The sequence below is a fragment of the Cervus elaphus genome, chromosome 33 (genome assembly GCF_910594005.1).
Source record: "Cervus elaphus chromosome 33, mCerEla1.1, whole genome shotgun sequence".
Taxonomy (NCBI): domain Eukaryota; kingdom Metazoa; phylum Chordata; class Mammalia; order Artiodactyla; family Cervidae; genus Cervus; species Cervus elaphus.
Window position 1 is genome coordinate 29,914,057 of NC_057847.1, and position 14,802 is coordinate 29,928,858.

The 14,802-nt window shown below is 36.2% G+C and overlaps 1 protein-coding gene across 1 annotated transcript; it reads right to left on the reverse strand.

Annotated features, from left to right (window-relative positions):
- Positions 1-284: 284 nt before the first annotated feature.
- Positions 285-13,832, reverse strand: KLHL41 (kelch like family member 41). Its single transcript, XM_043894159.1, has 6 exons — positions 12,632-13,832; positions 9,056-9,213; positions 8,825-8,932; positions 5,800-5,985; positions 3,401-3,547; positions 285-620 (listed from the first exon to the last, which is right to left on the reverse strand). The coding sequence occupies exons 1-6, from the start codon at positions 13,739-13,741 to the stop codon at positions 509-511; spliced, it is 1,821 nt and encodes a 606-aa protein (XP_043750094.1). The 5' UTR covers positions 13,742-13,832; the 3' UTR covers positions 285-508.
- Between the last annotated feature and the right edge of the window lie 970 nt (positions 13,833-14,802).

The window sequence follows — 14,802 nt, forward strand, 5'->3', positions numbered from 1 at the left end:
AATGAAATCCATTTATTATATTCTTCTGACAGCATTTCCAAAGTTTTCTCACAGCATGTAATCTTTAATATATTGCACAGAGTTCTTGTTATATCTTGAAGCATGAGGAAAGGTTTTGCTATTTAAAAATTTTTTAAAATGTAAATGTACATATTTCATTCTCCAGTTTCATTTGTAATAGAAAAAGGAGTGTAAAGGCACCTTAACAATGCAAATGAAAGGATTAATAAACTCAAATTTAGGAGGCTCCTTTATAATTGATTGAGACAGATTAACAAGAGAAATAATCTGTTCAATTTAATATTTATTATTTTTTTAAGCTCTGATTGTTACATTGAAGATTCAATAACTTTGAGGTTTTGATGCCCGCTGCTAATCTCTTGGACAATAACACAGAAGATAATTTCTACATGGAATCTCTGTATAGGCTTTTTAAAAACAATAAATTAAGGCCGTATTACCCAAACAGACCACCTCCCTATCTATTATGTTTTTTTCACCTTCTTGTTTATAGCTTAGACAGTTTGAAGAGATTTAACCGTGTTGCTAGGCAACTAGCTCCTGAAGCATAACGTATTTCCTTCAGCATCCCAGCCCATTCTTTTTTATCATCTTCATACCTGATGGAGAAAAAGAACATTATAAGTTGTTTTAAAGTAGACAGTCCTATAGATCTGGTATTAAATATTTCTCTGAGAAAACCCTATTTGATCTCACCCAGAGGAGGATGCACCTGACTCATAGACTAACACTTGAATTCCTCCAAAAATGTGCATTCTCTGAGCATATACCCAAATTATTGCCATGGTATTTAATCTGGATACTTAGGCAGTTAAACCTTCTCGGGGAATCAAAGACTGTCCAGGGATGATGAGTTAGCAGGCAATTAATCCTTCACCTTTGGACTGCTAAAGATGGCTGGTCCCCATGAGTCAAGGTCAGCAAAGAGTAAGAACTGGGAAGAGCAGAGATAATTAAGTCACCTTGATTCTGATTTCAGCTGTACCCATACACCAGTGTGATGCATGGCCCTGGACACCAGGGGTCACTCTGTAAGAAACCATTGTTCTTCCCCTTTACTGTCCTGTGTGAGTACTGCTCTTAGACTTTGTACTTGACCTTAGGTAAGAACTGGTCACCCTCTCTGAATATTCAGGGTCATGAAGACACAGACAACTTGAGTCCCTTTGAGACCTGTGTGCTTTTCCTTTGCCTGGTGCCTGAAATGCCATCTCTGCATGAGAAATTCCTCAACACTGCCTTCTCTCTGAAGCCTTTCTCGCCTTCCTGCAGAAGAGTTTGTTTTGTCTTCATTTCTCACAGTGTTCTTTGTATGGTATCCATTGATGATAACAATTATCATCCTATTTTAATATTTTTATATTTATGTCCTCAACAAACTCAAAGTTACATGTATTTTATTCACTTTTAGTATCTTCCCTTCTCCAGAAGCTATCAATACTTGGCACATAGGAAATACCCCCAAATCATTCTATGATGAGTGAATGAGATTTAAAATAATTTAAAAATTAGCTGATGCCTATATTAAGGTCAAGAATCACTGACTATTCTTGTTTTCCAAACAAGAATTATTATCCCTGTTTTTCAAAAACCCCAACCTTTCCAGCCCTCCATTATTTCATCTTTTTTTTCTGCTGCTTCCAGTGTTTTCCCATCTCACCCTCTTGCTGAGTCTTTCCTCCCTGGGAATCTCCAGTTTCTTTATCTTCTTCCCTCTTTTTTGAAGGGAAAATGATAATAGTTAACTTCCTTTTATAGTCATTTTCTCTTGCCCTCTACACAGCTAGTTACGGTTACAATAACATAGGGAAATGATGTTTGATGCACAAAATAATTGTTTGGTTAAGCTGCCAGCCTTTGAGCCTTCCAGTTCACCAGCTGGGAATAAGGCATGTACTGGTTCAGGTACAGAACAAATATTATCCATTTTTCTCTCTTAGGCTCAGTGGTATGCCTCCCTTGATCACTCCTCCAAAGCTGTACTTATAAATTTAAATTGGCAAGCAAATCTAAAGCATAAATTTGGCACTTTCTGGATGAGTATAGCCAAAGCTATGGTTTTTCCAGTAGTCATGTATGGACGTGAGAGTTGGGCCATAAAGAAGGCTCAGCACCAAAAAATTGATGCTTTCAAACTGTGCTGTTGGAGAAGTCTCTGGAGAGTCCCTTGGACTGCAAGGTGATCAAACCAGTCAACCCTAAAGGAAATCAACCCTGAGTATTCTTTGGAAGGACTGATGCTGAAGCTACAATACTTTGACCACCTGATGTGAAGAGATGATTCATTTGAAAAGACCCTGATGTTGGGAAACAGGAGGAGGAGAAAAGGATGGCAGAAGATGAGATGGTTAGTTAGCATAACCAACTCAATGGACAGGAATTTGAGCAAACTCTGGAAGATAGTGATGGACAGGGAATCCTGGAGTGCTGCAGTTCATGGAGTCACAAAGAGTTGGACGTGACTTAAGAGACTGAACAACCACAAAATATACCGTGAACTCATGCTCACCTCAGGCAACTGATATCTACCACCTATAAACTTAGATCAGCAAGCATGACGCCTAGGCTGAAGACCACACATGGGGGGGATCTGATAGTGACCAGACATCTATATACTGTATGCCCTGCCTCAAGTGTGTTACCATGTGACTCTCTTTTATGATACAAGTTACACTTCTGCTCCCAAGACCTCAGAATACACTGGTCTCTATATGCTATTCACTGCTTTAGAAACTATGGTAAAATACACACACACACCCCTTCTTTATAAATACATTCATTTTAAGTTTAACTGTAAAATAGTTCAGTTGAGTAACAACTATAAGTGTCATACTTGGGAGACCTGCCTAGCACATATCTCAGGGGTCAAGTGGATTGCTACTTTTCACTTCTCTTTTAAAAAGCTTTTATAACTGGATACTCCGAAATTTGGAAACATATTTAAATTAGATTCTAAATAGAATTAATGAATCATGGAAAACTCAAGAGGTTAAATGTTTCTCCAGAGCCCTGTTCTCTTAGGAAATAAAGTACCCCGTGGGAGGAAGGTAAATGGTTTGGAAGCCTTTACTCTACGGGATGCCTAGAGCATTCATTACACTTTTAAAACTGGAAGGGAGCTTAAAGGATGAGTTGTCCAACTCTTAATTACTGATTAAGATATAGGCCCCAGTAAGTTCTTTCCCAAGCTCACAGCTAATTAGAAGCAGTACTTGATTAAGTAAGTGGCAATGTGAAAAAGTTCAATAGGTTCAAAGAGTGTTTACCACCTAAAAGTAGTGTACATTTTGGGAAAGTCTGGCTTCCTATGTACTTCAAAACTGTTTTATCTTACTTGACTTAATATTTAGTTTGGAAAATTGGAGTGATCAAAACTTACTTCCATATGTCATTGACTTCAGTGGGTGCAAATTCTTTAGATTCCAGCTGAATCATGGCAAAACCACCGATGGCATACAGGGATCCAGCCAAGCTGACCAAACTGATGGAACTTCTTTCTTGGGGAAATTCAGTCATTACTTCCCACCTGGGAATCATTGAAGATATAGTTAATGTAAAACTTTAAAAAATGCCAAATGTATTTACTGAATAATTATAAAAAATTAATAATGAAAAATTTTGAGTAGCACAGGCACCCAAAATTAGAAGATTAAATTTGCTACTGGAAAATATCTAACTATTCCTTTATTTGAAAGATCTAACCAGATGAGATTTTAAGGCCCTCACTATATCAATCCAAAAATACTTCACCTTCATCAGCTAGCACCTTCAGCAGTGGTTACCAAACTGTGTGCCATAAACAGTGGAGTACTGGGGGGCAATTCCAGGGTTCCTAGGCCCTACTGTGTGGGGTTTCATTTGAGTGATAATACAAATTGTAAAAATCTTTGAGCTCCATAGTGTCTCAAGAAATCTCCAAACCCTTTTTAATAAAGCATGTGATAAGGATAGTTTCGGGCTCCCCAAGTTACACTAGTGGTAAAGAATCCACCTGCCAATGCAGGAGACACAGGACACACAAGTTCTATCCCTGGGTCAGGAAGAGTCCCCTGGAGGAGGAAGTGGCCACCCATTGCAGTATTCTTCCCTGGAAAATTCGATGGACAGAGGAGCATGGTGGGCTACAGTCCATGGGGACCCAGAGAGTTGGACACGACTGAGCACATATGAGGACAGTTAACAAACTAGGGTTGGAAATTTTCTTTTTAATAATTTATCCTTCATCCTTTTAAATAAAGGATTTATGGGAACTTTTTAATGTTTATGGCTGTATGAAATAGGACCACTAAAGATAAAATCAATCAAATTAGTTGGAAGTATCAAGAGTTTAGAATGAGTTAGTCATTTTGGTAGCTCTCTTCCAGTACTCTGGCATTAAAAGTAGACCTCATAGTTTTTCTCTAAATATATCATCTGTTTAACTATAAAAAATAATATAGGTACATTGTAGAAAATCTGGAGAAACAAGTTATAGAAGAAAACTATCACCCATGATCCTATCCTTCAAATATAATTATAAGCAAAACTTTGCTATATTTTTCATTTAAAAATGTATATAAATTTAAATATCCATCTATACATATGTACAAAACTAATAATATAGAGTATTTACAGTTTTCTGTGCTACTGCTTTAACTTCTTATGAGTGTTTACCCATATTATATAGTCTTCAAAAACATGATTTTTAATGATCATAAAAATCCAATTCCATAAAACTTCCTTGTAATTTTCAGATTAACTAAAGTCTATTTTGAACTGTGGTATAGGAGAAGACTCATGAGATCCCATGGACTGCAAGTAGATCCAACCAGTCCATCCTAAAGGAGATCAGTCCTGAGTGTTCACTGGAAGGACTGATGTTGAAGCTGAAACTCCAATACCTTGGCCACCTGATGTGAAGAGCTGACTCATTTGAAAAGACCCTGACGCTGGGAAAGATTGAAGGTTGGGGGAAGAGGGAACAACAGAGGATGAGATGGTTGGATGGCATCACCAACTCAATGGACATGAGCTTGAGTAGACTGCGGGAGTTGGTGATGGACAGGGAGGCCTGGTGTGCTGCAGTCCATGGGGACACAAAGAGTCCGACATGATTGAGTGACTGAACTGAACTGAACTGAACTGAAAGTCTATTTTGTAATCAGGCATACTTGGGTCCTTAAAAAAGTAACAATAGTGTTCTAATTTTTCTTTATTGCTAAACTAGGAGCATAAAAACTACATACTCATCTAGATATATGAGCTCAAAAACTTGAAAAGGACTAATTCTATATAAAGAATATCTGTCATGTATCTTCACATTAACTTTAAGCCAATACAATCTTAAAAGTGAAAAAAAAGAGAAAATTATAAAGAACACAAAAGAATCAAACATCTGAAGCATTCATCCTTTACAAATATCACAAACTAGGTGGAGATCTTTTAATATTTAAAGAAACTACACATTTCAAATCAAATAACCTTATAGAGAGATGTATATCCACTATTGTATATATAATTATTCAGAAGTATTACCTTTGCGAGGCTAAATTCACAAAATTAGTAACAAGTGAGGGCAAATTGATTACTCCAAAATTAACTTGAGGGTCATATATTCCAAATTACAAACACACATAATGCATCAAAATGTTAGGTGTTTCATACTCATAACACCAAAAGAAACACAGACGAAGATACTTCCTCTTCAGTCCTTGCCTCCCTGCCTTCCTCTCTCCTTATCTGAATTAGAAATTGAAACATACAATGATTCATATTCCATAGTAAGAGATAACAGCTTACTTATTGGTGTTGAGGTCAAAAGCTTCAACTGAAGCTGAAAGACCGTCTTCAGTGACGCCTCCAGCAATCACAATTTTGCCTTTATGGACTGCCACTCCAAACATGGAACGAGGGATTTTCATTGGAGCCAGATCTTTCCAGTCTCCTTTTTTAGGGTTGTAGACAAACACTCTGTTTGTACACTTTCTGTAAACAAAACACAACAAAATGGTCCTTTAAGAATTTTCCTTTTTTGAAAGAAACTTCACTAATCACTTAGCTTTGGTTCTCATTTGAAATATGTAATATAGTGAGGATCAGAAAAATTCTTAATCTGAACATATGTCACCAAGCAAAGGACAATAATAAATATGAGAACCAAAACTACTTTATAACAATTATACTACTGGAAGGTAGCATCCTTTACTTTCGGCAATTGCCTAGAGGCCCAGGAAGCATAGATTTTAATCCTATCTGCTACTAAGTTAAATGGAAAACGTGAATAGAGTTAACAAAATTCATAAATTCTTTATTGTGCCTCTGTTACAAAAATGTTTATTCATTTCATTATCTGAATATCCTAAGAATGAATCAGTTAACTTAAAAATACTTAGGTGTGAATGTACCTATTTTCAATGCAAATGTAATTTGATGATTTGTTACATTTTTAGTCTATCACTAATATACCAATGCATTTTAAGAAATCTGGGACTAAAGATTAGACAACAATCTGCACTGATGAGTAACGAGAACAATTTTACATGCTAAATCCTACCAGGAAGACCTGGACCCATCTGAATTATCTTTCTTAGGTTCTTATGATTCCATAATTTACTGATGGGAGTTTGAATTTCAAATAACAATTAACTGGATATATCTGGTAAAGCCAAAAGCAACAAAACAAAACCTCAACTTCTGGTGAGGACACTTTTTTTCACTAGTTTTATAAAAGACCAGATTTCTGGAGTAGAAGCATTTCCTGTAATATATGACTATGAGTATTATCTTAAAACTTAATAAGAACACGAACCGAGATCATGTTCTTCAAATTCAGTGGCAAAAACTAGTATAACTCAGTGCTTGCTTTTAGATAATGACTCATTTCAAAGTTCTTGACTCTGGCATTTGTCAAGCAATTCTGTCTTGGTTAATCATATTCTCAAGATGAATATATTCTTACTGACAAGACCATATGCTTCTTACTGACATATCAATTTCCTAGTTACTAATACTACTTGAAGGAAACAATTTAAATTATTTGGCAGGGTCACTATGTTTCCAAAGTCAAAACACTGCTTAACACAGATTTTCCATTCCATTTACTGAGGAAAAATGCCCCCAATAAGATTTAGCACTGAGTGTGTTTATAATATGGCCTTCCTTTAAATGTTTATTTAATGGGAATATCTGGCATTAAGGAGGATATCAAGATTTCAGAATATGTTATCATTGAATATAGATTACATAAAAGCTCATTGTTTTTTAAAATCACATATTCTATAATATATGTCCTTTTAATTGAATAATAACCATTAATTATTAACTCCAGAATACAGAGTTCTTTAATTCTAGCACATTTCCATATTTTACTCTCCTTTCCTTAAATTCTTTTTTGCCACTTTATTTTTTAATTAAAGGATAACTGCTTTACAGAATTTTGTTGTTTTCTGTCAAATGCCAACAAGAATCAGCCATAGGTACACCATGTCCCCTTCCTCCTGGGCCTCCTTCCCATCTCCCTCCCCACCCCACCCTTCTAGATTGTCACAGAACCCCTGTTTGAGTTCCCTGAGTCATAGAGCAAATTCTCATTGACTATCTGTCTTACATATGGTATTGTAAGCTTCCATGTTAGTCTCTCCATACATCGCACCCTCTTCCTCCTCCCCTCCCCCCGCCGCGTCCATAGGTCTGTTCTCTATGTCTGTTTCTCCACTTCTGCCCTGCCAAACCTAGAGCCTATTATACAGAGTGAAGTAAGTCAGAAAGAGAAATATAAATATCGTATTCTGACGCATATATATGGAATCTAGAAAGATGGTACTGATGAATTTATTAGCAGGGCAGCAATGGAAAAACAAACATAGAGAATAGTCCTTAAATTCTTAATTCTGGCTTCCTTTCCAGGACTGGGCAACTCTTAACCTGGGCAACTGATACAAACCAAATTAGGCAGAGCTTTCAGGGGCAGGAAATTTGTTATCACTATTGAAATAAAAAATCATCTTTTTACCAAACAGGCTACTGGCTTAACAGACTTCTGGAGTGCTCTGAACTCACTTCTTCCATAAGATCTCTTTCCTAATTACCTATGCCTTGAGAAATACCTAAAAATCAAGTTATATGAAGCTTCATCCTCTTTTTCTCCTAAGAGACTGCGTGCTACTGAGTATTCCAGGTATATTTCTTCTGTTTGATCAGTGCCTGTTTGTGACCAGTTGTTAAATATTCTGAATATCGAATATCATCTGTCCCGGAATAAATATGTGAAACATTGTTGAGGAAAGAGCTTCCTGCTTTTCAGTCACCATGTTTTTCAGTTTCAAACTCAACTATCTAAATTCTCTCTTATGAATGTAAAGTACAAAATCCATGACTTTTTTATAAACTATTGTTTTAGTAGCTCTATTTTAAATGCTACATTAAAGAGATATGCTTAATTTTTATCTGTCAATACTTATGGCTAAATGCATAAAGAGTCAACTGGTTTTAATGTAGTAAAATATAAATTAGCCAAATAAAAGATTTGATTATGCTCCTAAACGCTGCTTTTCCATTGTAAGAATGCTTATGATGGAGCTATTATGCTCATTCCTAGCAATATATTGGGCATATACAAACTGACTTCAGCAGTTTAATAATTTTATACAGTTTTCCTTCATAAGTCATTATTAATATCCTCCAATAACATTTCAAAAATTTATTTTTAAATTTTACTTCCAAAATGTTATGGGTGAGAACCAAGTATAATTCCAGTATAAACAGAAAGGAACTCTTGTAATAAAAAATCACCTGGATATAAACCATAAGATTTTAGGGTACTTACTTATCATCTGTCTTTCCTCCAAGACAATATATCATCCCCTTATGTGAAATCACACTATGGCCATAGACTTTGATAGGAAGCTTTTTAACTTCATTCCATTTGGCTGCCCTAAAATCAGAAGATGACAGAATTTATATGCTTTCAGTAAATTTCAGGTTCTAAAATTATGATTTTGTTATAGACACTCATATACCTGAATGCTTAGGAAATGAAAATGTCATGCCAACTTACACAGGATCATAGCATAATACTGTATCCAGAGAAGCCTCTGTTTGAAGGTCTTTGCCTGCAACTACATAGATTTTGTCATCTATCTCTCCCAGACCGAAGAGACACCTAGCTGAAGGCAGAGGTGGGAGTCCAACCCACTCAGATGCTACATTATCAAGCTGAAAGAAAAAAAATATGTGAGGAATTGTGAAGCTTGTTATAGGTGTACCAAAAAATATGCCATACTTTGTTGTTTAGAATTTATTGAGATAGTAGAAGATCTCATAAGTTTATAACTCAGAAAGGATCATATTTTACCTTTGAATTACCAGGAAAAATGAGAAAATCTACACGGCCTACCAAAATACCTAAAAATACTCAAACCTGGAGAACTTGGGAAGAGGAAAGTGAGAATAAAATAGAACTGTGATATTTCTTGTCAAACTTTCTTCCCACATTACCTTATTCAGGTTTGAACAAGGAATCAATACTTCAAGGACACTGGGGAAATAGATTGTCACTGTAGGGAGGGTCACAGTATGTGAGTGACCCCCCGCAAGCTATATTTAACATGCTCCAAGCTGGCGCCCAGGACAGCTGGACCTGTCGCTCAGTTCACAGACAACTGGGACATTAGATATTATCTTTTATTCTTTCCTTAAACATTTTTAAGTTCTCCATGCTTCACTTTATTACTTCAGATACAGGCAGGTGTTACCTATAACCTCCCAGGTTTTGGTGGGAGTCATTTAAAATGCTTTTTTCCTTCCCTCCCACTCTTTCTCTCTTTCTGATTTAAATTAGAAAGGAATTCTGCTTGTTTTTGCTATTGCCAATTCTGCAAGCCTAAGACAGCCTCCAAGAGCCCATGCTCTGGGATAAGTGATTGATTCTGACATGGCTGGCATCAGCTTTAGCACTTACTATTGGTAATTTAAGATTTTCCACTCTGCATTTTAGGACACCAAGGCATAAGAAAGCTGTTTTCTGAGGGAGTGCAGTCAGAGATTTGTTGTCTTCTCTAGTGCTATTTCTATGTAGCAGAAGAGAAAGGAAAAAACCCCAGAATAACTGGATACCAAGAATAGATGCAGATATTCAAGTCTGTGGTAAATCCAGATGGTGATCACTAATTATTCATTTTTGAAAAAAAATCCTTTATCAAGAAATCAGTTGGTAGTATAGAAGCAATAATAATGACAATTATTGACTTTTTGGGATTCCCTGGTGGCTCACTGGCAAAGAATCCATCTGCCAATGTAGGAGACGCGGGTTCAATCCCTGGTTGGGAAGATCACTTGGAGAAGGAAATGGCAACCCACTCCAATATTCTTGCCTGAGAAATCCCATGGACAGAGGAGCCTGGCGGGCTACAGTTCATGGGGTCACAAAAGAGTCAGACATAACTGAGTGACTAAACAACAAAAAAGGAATTTTTACTCTGTGATAGGCTTCATACTAGGTGCTTTACACAGGTAATCTAACTTAGTCCTCTCATTTGTAATCTCTGATTTAGAGATAAGAAAACAGGCACAGAAAGGTTAAACAATTTGCCCAAGCTCACAGAGCTTTTAAGTGATACTCGATGCAAACTATATAAATTCATAGGTTTTTTTTTTTTTCTTTTTTTTAATGGGAGCAGCAGCCATCATAATCCCAAATCAGAGGGTTTACTGCCCCCAGTACCCAATACTGTCTGCCTTGCCATACTACCCCTGATAGGGCACTTCCTACAGTAGACTGCCTGCCAGGTGTTTTTACAGACGAACTGTCAAGCTATTTAACCTCTCTGGCTTCAGTCTTCTCATCCCTAAAATTAGAGTTTGGACTCAGAATACTTAAGTTGTGGCGCTGTTCAAAGATTTGATGAAACTGTTAATTCTATGGGAAAAAACCCTCTCTTATCTAGGCAAAAAATATTATCATAACCTAATTCTAGTATACAATCAAAGGTCATGTGAATCCTGACTTAATACATTTTAAACAGAGGTGACAAAGCAGAAAATACAAAACCTGAAATTCTCACACATTTTCTTGTGAGTCATAATCCTCTCTCAGAGTCAGGTGTTTTTAATCCTGGCTCACTATTTTATCTGTGTCTCACTATTTGTGCCTTTTAAAGGAGCAAGGCATAGGAAATGATAGGGAGTTGACCTTTTCAACTTTGAATAATTGTTTTTGTAGCTATAAGGAGCATCAAGCATGCTTCCTGGACCAGAAATGTGAGGCTATGTCAATAAAAGCAAGGGTAGCAATAGGATAGAAGGGACTAAAGATAAGGCTAGAAGTATTCTTTGGATCTATGATTTCCAGGTTATTTGTCTGTATTTTGATGTCATTTTTACTTCCTAGATATATTATTGTCTTTTCAATTGAATTTACCCTTTCTGAAATTTATCTGAATTTAAAACTAGCCCTTAGGAAGTTTTCTGGCCCACATTCAAATACTTATGATTACAGCGTCTATTGTTGTTTTTATATTTCATAGTTAACATCCTTTAATGGAATTTGGAAAATTAAGAAGCATGATTGACATGTATTATTACATTTTTTTGAGATTAGTAGAAGCTGGTTAAAGTGTGTTCTATAAACGCACAGTATGTCACACAGTTTGAAGCGCTGTGACTGTGGTGTGACATGCTATACTTACTTATCTTTGGCCTTTCGAATTCAAGGCCCATAAACTACAGGTCATGAGTAGCCATGACCTAAACAAACCCTTCTGAACTATCTGTAAGCTACAAAGTACTGGTATTGGTATTAAAGATAAAGTCACCGATTCCTTCATAAACTGGTAAAGTATAATGTGTTGGTAACATGAAACTAATTCCTTTCAAACAAACTAGAGAGCTTGTTTAGGAGGATCTCTCTTCTTGGAAACATCTATGGTTTCATAAAACAGATTAAGTTGCAATAATGTCTAAGTCAACTCTGATCCAAATAAATTTAATCATTTATCATAAATAAAAACTTCTAAATACAATTAATCGATTCAAACTAGTAATGTTTGTATAGATAGTATTTCCTCAAAGGTAATCCAAAGCATGTAAAATACTTATACAAGTTCTTTTCACTTTCAATAAAATTGTATTTTAGGCAGTAACCATAAATAAGAGATGAAATACTACCTCTGGGAATTTCAAATCAAGCAAACTTGGAAAAAGGTAGAAAATCTGATCAATTATAACTTTTTGTAAAGTGTAAAGTACTTTGATTTTGGAAAATACCTATTTTTCAGAAAAAGGATACAAGATTAAATTTTGTTTTTACTAAAATACTGGGCTTTAAAGGATTACAGTCACAATCAACCATAAACATGACATTTTAGGTAAAAGAGCATAAAGGAAATCATGGGCCATCACTTATACATGAATTAGAACCTCATTCTTCATGAAAATATTTATTAAATATTAATAAGCAGTTAACTGATCTAAATATTTGTCAGTACTCTAATGAAAATGCAAGAGACTGGAATAGGACGTCAAATATTGATAGAATACAATACAAGCAGCCTAAGTAATTCACAATCAGCTAACTAGATGGTGACTAACATACTTTCCTTTATGTCTCTACATATGTGAGGATAGCCTTTCTTACCTGGAAGAAGTAGGACTGTAGAGGCTGATCTTTATTTTCTTCATCCACGTACAGTCCTCCTACCACGTACACCTGATTTTGTTGGGTAACGATGCTGGAATGATTTCTGGGGATCTGCTCAGCCAGCGCAGTAAGGTAGCATTCATTTTCCGTGGGATCATAAGCCACAGCAGCTGTGTCATTAACCAAGAGGATGAGGTCCTTGACAAACATTCCATGCCTGGGAATATCATTCAGGTAACCAGGAAGTAAATCTTCATCACCAACATCACCATTCACCTCACTAGCCCCAGCCTTCTCTGTGTTTTTGCTAGGTTCTGGGAGTTTGCCTGCAAAGGCATCTTTGAGAACTTTGATTTTTTTCTGGAGTTCTGGGTTGCTTTTAATTATATCATCTTTTTCAACATGATCTCTAAAATATTTTTCTGTCATAAGGCGAAAACGAATACAATCAAACACTTCGCTAAGGTTTTTAACCCTATTTTCTTTGTCTGTTCGCACCCATTTCATCACTGCCTCAAATACTGCTTCTTCCTTTTCTACATTTAGGCTGTCATTGGAAATGACTGAGATCAGCTCCTGCGGAGACAGTTGCATGAAGTCCTCTTCCTTACAAATCTGTACAAAGCGATCAGACACAAATTCACGGGCAGAGATGGCAAGTCTTGGGCAGTCAAGAAGAAGTCCTAATCTTAGAATAGCTAGACAGTTACCAGGAGCAAGTCTTTTCTGAAGATAAGAAACGCAGACAGTGAACACGGAGGGGATCTGAAAGCGGCTGGCCAAAGCAAAAATATCTTGCACGTTTCCGTCGTTGAGATCAATACTGGCAGAGTATAGGTACTTAATGATTAAATCCAGTACGGCAGGATCCACATTATCTAGTACTACCTCCTTTTTTTTCGCCTCGTCAATTTCAGATAAAAAATACTCACGGAAGTAAGGACTACAAGCTGACAAAATCAATCTGTGGCAAGGAAGACTTTTGTCACCTGCTTTTAGGGTGCAGTCGATGAATTTTTTCTCATCCAGGAGATCTTTTAGACCATCCTGAAGAAGGGTGGATTGGTAAAGCCGCAGTTCCTCTGCGAGTTCCCGCTGGGAATCCATTTTGTGAGTAACCTGGGTAAGGAAGGGGACACTAAGGCCTTAGCTCCTCACAGCACACAGGTCTAGCAGTAAAAAGGCAGATCAGTGTGCTCTGCCCAGCTTGAAGCCTTTGCAATTTAATCCCACCAGCTAAATATAGATACCAACGCTAACAACGGGAATGCAGGAGAGCTAGCTTGGAAGAAGAGTTGCTCTTGCAGCTGTCAGAGATTGAAAGGAACAACTGGAACTTTTAATCACTAAGGAAACAGCTAAGAAACAAGAGGTTTAAATGAAGTGGAAAGCTTTAAAATACATGAAGCATTAGAAGATAGGCTAATAAAGGATACCACGAGAAAATGTTCATTGAACTAACACAAAACTGAATCATAAAAATGAGTCAGTCCGCTAAAACTGGTTTAGTGGCAAGCTACTTGGCTATCTGAATTAATGATGCAAAGGTCAAGAATATTGAGGTGAGTTCATTTGAATACTCATAAGCAATATCCTCTTTCCAATAACTGTTATAAATGTTTATTTTCTACTTAAAACAGGATATATAATATTCTTTGAGAAGTAGGAAACTGAAAGACCGCTACTTAGGTAGATATTTTTTTGGGAAAAAACCTTTAAAATAATAATAACTCCCCCCATCATGACTAAATTAAATGGAAAGAAACTGCTAACTTTCTAAGACATCCTAAATTATCGTTACTCTTAGGTGGAAAAACTACAATTAGTATTGAATTATCAAATTACTTGTTCACACTCTGCCGTGCTCTACAAAGGATTTGATGTGGCAAATAATAATAATAAAACCAGGAAAAAAAGTTAAAAGTTGACACTAGGGAAAGAAAAATCCCACAACGTATACAATATGATTAATAAAGATATTCTGTGGTTTTAAGTGTTGATCTTTCATTAAATAAAAATTTAAAAAATGGAACAGATGTAACCCTATCAGAACAATGTAATCAACAGAACGCAGCAAAATCAGGACGAAGTGCTAAATCCCGGTATTATTTGAAAAACAGGCTTTATACATGAAAAAAAAAGAATATACAACTAGAACATAATTTAAG